Raw genomic sequence first — 9,186 nt, 5'->3', positions numbered from 1 at the left:
ATATGTATATATTCTGTGTATATACTGTGTATGTGTGTGTGTGTATACACATTGTGTATATATATATACTTTTCTTTCTTTCCCATTTTGGGATCTAGTTTCTTTTAACAGTCAGACCAAAATATACCCAGAATCTAATTTTCTTTTTTTTTTTTTTTTTTGGATTTAAAAGTAATAGAGTAAGAAAAGTTTATTGACAGAGTATAAACAAAAAGTTCATTAAAAGATATGGCTTTAAATCCACATTGCAATTAATCTTTAAGAAACTACCACTTACTGAGTTTTGGTTTAGTTTTAAGAGGAATTATCTGAAAAGGCAGTTAATGTACTTCTCTTTCCAATTTCATGTCTGCCTATGGCTGGATTTCTTCTTTTTTTATTTTAATAAGTTTTTATTATATTATGTTAGTCACCATACAGTACATCCCTAGTTTTTGATGTAAAGTTCCATGATTCATTACTTGTGTATAACACCCAGTGCACCATGCAATATGTGCCCTCCTTAATACCCATCACCAGCCTATCCCATTCCCCCACCCCCATCCCCTCTGAAGCCCTCAGTTTGTTTCCCAGAGTCCGTAGTCTCTCGTGGTTCATTCCCCCTTCTGTTTACCCCCGCCTTTCTTCTTCCCTTTCTTCTCCTACCGATCTTCCTACTTCTTATGTTCCATAAATGAGTGAAACCATATGATAATTGTCTTTCTCTGCTTGACTTATTTCGCTTAGCATTATCTCCTCCAGTCCCGTCCATGTTGCAGCAAATGTTGAGAAATCGTTCTTTTTGATGGCTGAGTAATATTCTATTATATATATATGGACCACATCTTCTTTTTTTTTTAAAGATTTTATTTATTTATTGGACAGAGATAAAGACAGCCAGCAAGAGAGGGAACACAAGCAGGGGGAGTGGGAGAGGAAGAAGCAGGCTCATAGCGGAGGAGCCTGACGTGGAGCTCGATCCCGGAACGCCGGGATCACGCCCTGAGCCGAAGGCAGACGCTTAACCGCTCTGCCACCCAGGCACCCCTGGACCACATCTTCTTAATCCAGTCATCTGTTGAAGGGCATCTCAGCTCCTTCCACGATTTAGCTATTGTGGACAATGCTGCTATGAACATTGGGGTGCATATGGCCCTTCTCTTCACTATGTCTGTATCTTTGGGGTAAATACCCAGTAGTGCAATTGCTAGGTCATAGGGTAGCTCTATTTTTAACTTTTTGAGGGACCTCCACACTGTCTTCCAAAGTGGCTGTACCAACTTGCATTCCCACCAACAGTGTAAGAGGGATCCCCTTTCTCCACATCCTTTCCAACATTTGTTGTTTCCTGCCTTGTCAATTTCTGTTTTGTTTTGTTTCTTCTTTGATGTTTTCTTATTTTGTGTTGTTTTTGTTTTCTTCTGTTTTTTTTTTTTTGTCGCTGTTATTGTTGTCTTTTCTCTCTCTCTTTTTTCTTTTCTGGACATAATGACAAGATGGAGAAATTCATCCTAAAAGAAAGAACACTATTGGTGGGAATGCAAACTGGTACAACCACTCTGGAAAACAGTATGGACATTCCTCAAAAAGTTAAAAATTGCACTACTAGGTATTTATCCAAATGATACAAACATAGTAATTTGAAAGGGCACATGCACCCCAGTGTTTATAGCAGCAATGCCCCCAATAGCCAAACTGTGAGATGTCCACCAGCAGATGACTGGATAAAGAAGATATGGTATCTATAGACAATGGAATATTACTCAGCCATCAAAAAGAATTAAATCTTGCCATTTGCAAATATGTGGATTTAACTAGAGGGTATTGTGCTAAATGAAATATCAGTCAGAAAAAGACAAATATCAGATGATTTCAATCATGTAGAATTTAAGAAACAAAACAGATGGGGCACCTGGGTGGCTCAGTCAGTTAAGCGTCCACCTTTGGCTCAAGTCATGATCCCATGGACTTGGGATCGAGCCCTGCATCAGGCTCCTTGCCTAGTGGGGAGCCATCTTCCCCCTCTCTCTCTGCCTGCCATTCCTCCTGCTTGTGCCCTCTCTCTCTTGCTATCTCTCTGTCAAATAAATAAATAAAATCTTTTAAAAAGGAAGAAAGAAAGAAAGAAAGAAAGAAAGAAAGAAAGAAAGAAAGAAAGAAAAAGAGAAAGAAAACAGATGAACATAGGGGAAGGGAAGGAAAAATAAAATAAGATGAAAATTGAGAGGGAGACAAACCGTAAGGGATGCTGAACTCTAGGAAACAAACTGAGGGTTGCTGGAGGGGAGGTGGGTTGGGGGAAGGGATAATTGGGTGAAGCACATTAAGGAGGGCACTTGATGTAATGAGCATTGGGTGTTACATGCAACTGATGAATCACTAAATTCTACCTCTGAAACTAATAAAAAATACATAAAGTAAATATAAAGAATTGGCTTATCCAATTGTGGGAGCTGGCAAGTCCAAAATCCACAGGGAAGACAGATCTGCAGGCTGGAAACTCAGGTAGTCTAGAGGCAGAGTCTCTTCTCCAGGAAACCTCAGTTTGCTTATATTCTTAAGGCCTTCATGATTATATAAGAGTAATCTCCTTTACTTAACATTATTCTATTTTACTTACGTATTTTTCCTTTATTTACTTAAATTACATTCCTTTACTTAAAGTCAACTGAGTGTAGATGTCAGTCATATCTCCAAAATACCTCCATAGCAACATCTAAATTTGAATTTGGTTAAATAACTGGGTACTGTAGCTCAGCCATCTTGAGACAGAAAATTAATCTTCACAAATGGTGAGGTCAGGGTGCCAGTCAAGGAATCCTCACCAGGGAAGAATTATGGAGATGGAGTTGCTAGGGGAAAATAGATCACCAACCAGTGAGAGGTATTGCTTCATCTCTATGAACAAAGGAAATCAAGGATTTATGAGGAGACTGAGTATACTCAATAAAACATTCTAGTCCCTTGCTTGGTTTTAGACCTGAGCCACTTTTCAGTCCCAGAATCCACTGACTGATAGAGAGTTCACATCCCAAGGAGGAAGAGCCATGCAACACTACAGGGAGTATACCCATGATGATTCTCCCTGTCTTTCCCCAGTGGTACCTATAGCCATTTACTTGGGCAATTTTAAATGGAGAAATGTCATCATAGCTTAATTGTTAGAGAGGATACATATGGGAACAAGGTATTAAATGGACTACTGGTCCAAATTGCTTACACGGTGGGTCCACTTAATCTGCAGACCCACTGTGTGATTTCACTAGTCTTCTAATATATAATTACAAAGATATACTTGGCAGTTGGCACATCCCCAACACTGGATCCCTGGCCTGTGGGAAGCTCCTGAAACTGCCCATCCCCAAGTCAGGGTAATAAATAAAAAATAACATATCCCAGGGGGAATGGCAGAGAAAACATGCCAGGGTGAATGTCCATTATTTCTCTCCTTAATTCACCATTTGAGTCCCTACAAAAACCAGACAAACCCGGGAAGGTGACAGTAGACTGTTGCAAACTCAACCAAGTAGTAACCTCAATCTCAGCCATCCTACCAGCTGAGGTATATTTGCTACCAAAGACTAGTATGTGGCCTTAGGTACATGATTTACAGCCACTGATCTGGTGGATGCATTATTTTCCACCCCAACACATAAAAGTATCAAACAGTTTGCATGGACTTTGAATGGAGATGGTATATGTCTTTCCTCAGGGCTCTGTTAATTCTTTTGAATTCTGTCATAGTAGAGTCCAAAAACATGCAGACAATCTGGATATCCCATAAGACATCACACTACTCCACCGTATCAGTGACACCAGGGTAATTGAACCAGATAACAAAGAAATTGCTAGCAAGTTGGAGCCTTAGCAAGACACAGTCTTGAGGGTAGAAGATAAGCACTGTAAAATGCAGGGGACCCATGATATCAGTATCCTTTATAGGAATGCAGTGATCTAGGAGAGGGATTGGAAAGCTATGGCTGCATAATATATTCCCTATAACCAGGTGACAGAGGAGGGAAATGCTTGAGCGTGGTTCACAAGTGGGTCAGCTCTCTGTGTAAGTGCAGGTCAAAATGGATATTGAATGCGCTATAGCTCATCAAGGGTAGCCTTGTAAGTTAGTCCTCAGCTTTAAGCTGTCTTCGCGGATGACCTCGGCTGAAAGAAACTGCTACACCTGAGCATCTTTCCTTCCGGGGGCAGCCTACACCCATGCTCAACATGGGGAATAAAGAGCTGTCCTCCTTGACATCCTAGCCCCAGAGCTCCCAGTAGGGTCAGCTGAGACCTTATGAGGACTGTATCACAGCCCACCTTCTCCCTCTGCCCAGCTCTGCCCCCTTTGTCTCACTTCCACAGATGTGGATCCCTAGAGCACACTGTAATAAATCTCCTGCAGGCTAATCTCCATCTGAAAGTCTGCTTCCTGGAGCACCCAAACTGTAACACTCCCTACTCACCAAACACAAACACACGCGCACACACACACACACACACACACACACACATGCATATCCTATCACCTTTGATTACCCTAAGTTTGAGGACAGTAAAGCATGCCCTGGAGATGTTACAGTAAGTTTAAAAGGCTCTGGAAATAGCCTCAATCTTTAGAAGGTGGCCTCAGGAGTTCATTGTCCCCCTGAGGGCAGCTCCACTCAATTCTGCAGCCATTGTGATTTCTGTATCAAGAGAGAGGTTACAGAGCAAACCCTCTTGAAGAGTTGGAATGAGCACACCAAAGCTCCCTCAGCCCAACAAGGACCCAAAGGAGTCCGGGAGAACAGTGCAAACCCATGAGAAGCCCACAGGATTTCCCCGACCGGGAGAGTTCCTGCTACAGTGAGTCTGGGCACCTCTGCCTTCTACAGTGGGGAGCAGAAAAAAACTGAACGATGCTGAGAGACAGAGGATGAGAAATAGATCAGGGATGTGAGGCAGAATCAGGAAAATACTATTTCCCTCTGGAACCCAGAGCAATCTATCTGCTTTTTCTTCCTTCTTCCCAACCCCTCTTGCTCATCGCAGGCTAGAAAGTCAAAAGGTCAGCTTTGACTGATAGGTAAATGTAACCAATTTAAAAGTGGTTCAGGAGAGAGAAAAGATTTTTTTTTTACTGGGAAAGGTGAGAAGATATCTGGATATAGAAAGTGAACACTAGCACACTGGCTGCCCACCGGACCATCCATCTCACCTGGGTACTTATTTCAGCCTCGTTTTGTCTCCAAAAATTGTATGGGTGCAATATATCAGAGTTCAGCCTATCATTTAAGTCTTGCTTTGTATTTTATGACCACCCTCTTTGACCTCTGGGCCAGTGTATATCATTATCCCATGGTTTTGAGGAAACAGATTCTCAATAAGTGGATAAGGGGGGTTTAGTGGAAAAGATACACACACACACACACACACACACACACACACACACACACACACACACACAGAGTCCCCTCCCCTGACACATCCCAGACTTTTAGAATGATTCCCTTAGATTCTCACTTCCAAAACTTCCTTCCATTTTTGCCAGGTACTCAACCCAGATGATACACAGGGGTAGCCAACCTGACTTGATCACTTTAAATCTCCATCTCATGCTCCCCAGGCATCCCCTTCACAAATAACTTATTTTTGCTAATGTATATTTTACAAGAAGCACTTATATGGTATGTTTCATTAGCTCTTTAGAATACCTAAAATCACTCAGTGCACAGGAGATAGAGGTCAAGTACCCACTTCCACTTTGTGCTTCCAAGTCCAGTGCACTTTCTACCAGACCCTCGACTCAATACACACATAAGGCACCAGGCACCCAAGACCAAATTCCCCCTTTTTGTTGCCAGTCAATCATGTATATTAGAATTTTCAAATTCTGCAATCTGTTCAACACACAAAAAAATAGATTTCCCATTGTAGTAGCAAAGGTCTGTTTTTAATGTGGGACAGAAAACATTTAAGGAAAAAATTGTGGGACATGTGTGTGTGTTAAAATAGAAAATGATCAAGTTGGAAATAAATCCTGTGCATAATTGTTTCAGATACATTTTATAGTTTTACAGAAATATAAAAAGACACATAGTGGTTAAATCTTGAAATCATCATAGTCCTGAGTTTGAAATCTGTTTCTGCCATTTACTTGATGTGTGAGTTTAGCAAATTATTGTTACTCTTTGTATCTGTTTCCTCATCAGATAAAAGGGGAATAATAATAGTTTATTTCTCATAAGTTTACAGGGAGGATTAAACAAATTTCCACCTGTATGAGATAAGAGCTTAATTATTGATTCACTCTCAGATTATTCAAAGCATGGACAAATACACCTTCTAAAAAAGCTTTGTAAATTCACATTAAGATCAGTTTGACCATTAGAGCATTAAAGTGTGTGGGCTAGGGTTATTTTACTATTCAGATTCATTACTTTTGAGAACATGTACAAATACCTAGTTGGGAAAAAAGTCATTGGCACCAACAGTGGTGAGGGGAAGAGAATACAGTGGTATCAAATATTTACTCTGTCCCTGGAACCATTCTAAGTACTTTAAGCACATAATAACATGAAAACCTCAAAAAATATTATGGGAAAAGTATTAGTATAGCTAATCACAGATAAAACACTGAAATTTAAAGATATTTAATTACTTGCCTGATATTAACCATCTGGAAACTAGGCATTTAATTGTTGTATGAACAAATGAATAATAAATAGCCATTATTTGGACTGCTATTAAAATCTAAGTTGCCCGTTCTCAATGTCTGGATGAATAATTTAAAACACTTTGTAGGCATGAGGATATCTGAATCTATGTTGTTCATGGTAGCAGACTTAGAGGACATTTAGGGAAACATAGTAAGTCAAGCGAGCCACATGCATACGATGGAAAGAGTCAGAAGAAAAGAACCAGAACACTGATAGATATCAAAAAGTTATATATAGAGAGAAAAAACCAGAATGAGATATATGCCACAGTATTACGAAGTAATTATTGAAGTAAATGGAAGAAAAACATACCTAAAAAAGCAATAATATATATTTTTCAACAATATATACATAACTAAATAAACAAATGGTTGCTGGCATGGAAGGACATATGCTTGCTTAATGATTCGATATCCAAAGTGTGGGAACATGATCTGATTTAGGAAACCAGAGGAAAAATAGGTAAAAAGTAAATTTAAGACAGGGTTTATATGGACTGATACTGATAAGTTGACATTCACTAAGGAATGTGAGCTTCTAAATAAGTACCTCTAAAGATAAGCCAAGTATGACAATAAAATTTTGTTGACCTGGGTTCATTATTCCTCTGATTTCCTTGTTGAGTATTTCATTAAATCCCCTTTTTTGGCAAGGAGGTTCAAAGATAAAGCTTAGCATGATGTACTGAAAATTTGTTTTGATTTACAGAGAGATAAATGAAACCATCTAATCTAAAATAAATTCCCAACCTTACCTTTGTCAGTCTCTATACTCTTATATGGTTTATTTTTCTTTATAGAAGGTAGAAGTATCTGATGATGATAGATAGATGATAGATAGATAGATAGATAGATAGATAGATAGATAGATAGATAGAAATAGATGATGATGATGATAGATAGATAGATAGATATAGATAGGTATAGATAGATGATAGATAGATAGATAGATAGATAGATAGATAGATAGATAGATAATAGATAGATAGATGATAGATAGATAGATAGATAGATAGATAGATAGATAGATAGATGATAGATGCATAGATACATAGGGATAGCTCCTCCATGCCAGGCTTGTCTCTGCCTTTTTTCACAGTGGTGTCCCTACTCCCAGAGAGTATTTTTCACAAAATAGGTACTCAATAAACAATTATTTTTAAGATTTAATATTAAGCTGAATTAGTTAAACTCTGTTTCTAAAGGAAAATTCTTCTTCTGGAAGTCCATGCTACCAACACCAGAAGCATGTGAAGTCAGCAAGCTGAAAGGGGAAGGCAGCATCAATGATCACAAATCTGACAAGTTGTCCACATGGTAGCTAATGGGTGGAAAGGAAAGGAAAGCTTTATGGGTGGAAAGTAAAGGTAGGTAGAAACATACTTATTGGTTTGTTTGTGATTACAGTTATGAAAGAAGTGTGTGTGTGTGTGTGTGTGTGTGTGTGTGTGTGTGTGTGTGTGTGTTAAATGATAAAATCTTCTCTGTTTAGTTGGCTCTGTGACCATGGAAGAAGTCAACCAAACCAGTAGTGTCTCCGAGTTTATCCTCCTGGGACTCTCCTCCCGGCCTGAGGACCAGAAGCCACTCTTTATCCTCTTCCTCACCGTGTATTTGGTCACCATCATAGGGAACCTACTCATCATCCTGGCCATCCACTCTGACCCCCAGCTCCAGACCCCCATGTATTTCTTCTTGAGTTTCCTGTCCTTCACTGACATTTGCTTTACAACAACAATTATCCCCAGGATGCTAGTGAACTTCCTGTCAGAGAAGACCATCTCCTATGCTGGGTGTCTGACACAGATGTATTTCATTTATGCTCTGGCTAACACTGACAGCTGCCTTCTGGTGGTCATGGCCTTTGACCGCTACGTGGCCATCTGTGACCCCTTCCACTATGTCACCACCATGAATCACCGCCGCTGTGTCCTGCTGGTGGCCTTTTCCTGCTCACTTCCTCACTTGCACTCACTCCTACACACACTGCTACTGAATCATCTCACTTTCTGTGACTCCAATGTTATCCATCATTTCTTCTGTGACATCAACCCTCTGCTCAAATTGTCCTGCTCTTCCACTTTTGTCAATGAAATCATGATAATGTCAGAAGGTTCTGTTGTTTTGGTGACCCCCTTTCTGTGCATTACTTTCTCTTACATGCGAATTTTCATCACAGTTCTTAAGATCCCCTCAACTGCTGGGAAACGCAAAGCCTTCTCCACCTGTGGGTCTCACCTCACTGTGGTAACACTCTTTTATGGAAGTATCTTTTATGTCTATTTACAGCCCTTGTCCACCTACACTGTTAGAGATCGTGTGGCAACACTTGCCTACACAGTTTTGTCCTCCTTGCTAAACCCTTTTATCTACAGTCTGAGAAACAAAGACATGGAAAAGGGCCTGAGGAAGCTGATGGCCAGGAGAAAGTCCAAGCCAGAACCTCTGGGATCATGTTCATGAGGGTCTCTGCTCCTCTGGACCCTGTTTCTGCTGGTCAGCAGATATAA

At 40.0% G+C, this 9,186-nt stretch overlaps 1 protein-coding gene across 1 annotated transcript; it reads left to right on the top strand.

Moving 5' to 3' along the window:
* Positions 1-8,182: 8,182 nt before the first annotated feature.
* Positions 8,183-9,139, top strand: LOC113266607 (olfactory receptor 1L8-like). Its single transcript, XM_026514341.4, has one exon. It carries the CDS (start codon positions 8,183-8,185, stop codon positions 9,137-9,139), a length of 957 nt encoding a protein of 318 aa, XP_026370126.3.
* The last annotated feature ends 47 nt before the right edge of the window (positions 9,140-9,186 follow it).

The sequence above is a fragment of the Ursus arctos genome, unplaced genomic scaffold (assembly GCF_023065955.2).
Source record: "Ursus arctos isolate Adak ecotype North America unplaced genomic scaffold, UrsArc2.0 scaffold_18, whole genome shotgun sequence".
Classification (NCBI taxonomy): domain Eukaryota; kingdom Metazoa; phylum Chordata; class Mammalia; order Carnivora; family Ursidae; genus Ursus; species Ursus arctos.
Note: the sequence above shows the minus strand (reverse complement) of the source record. Positions and strands in the feature narration are given on the sequence as shown.

Coding starts and splice junctions, on each gene's coding strand:
- LOC113266607 (XM_026514341.4), top strand. CDS start 8,183: ATGGAAGAAGTCAACCAAACCAGTAGTGTCTCCGAGTTTATCCTCCTG.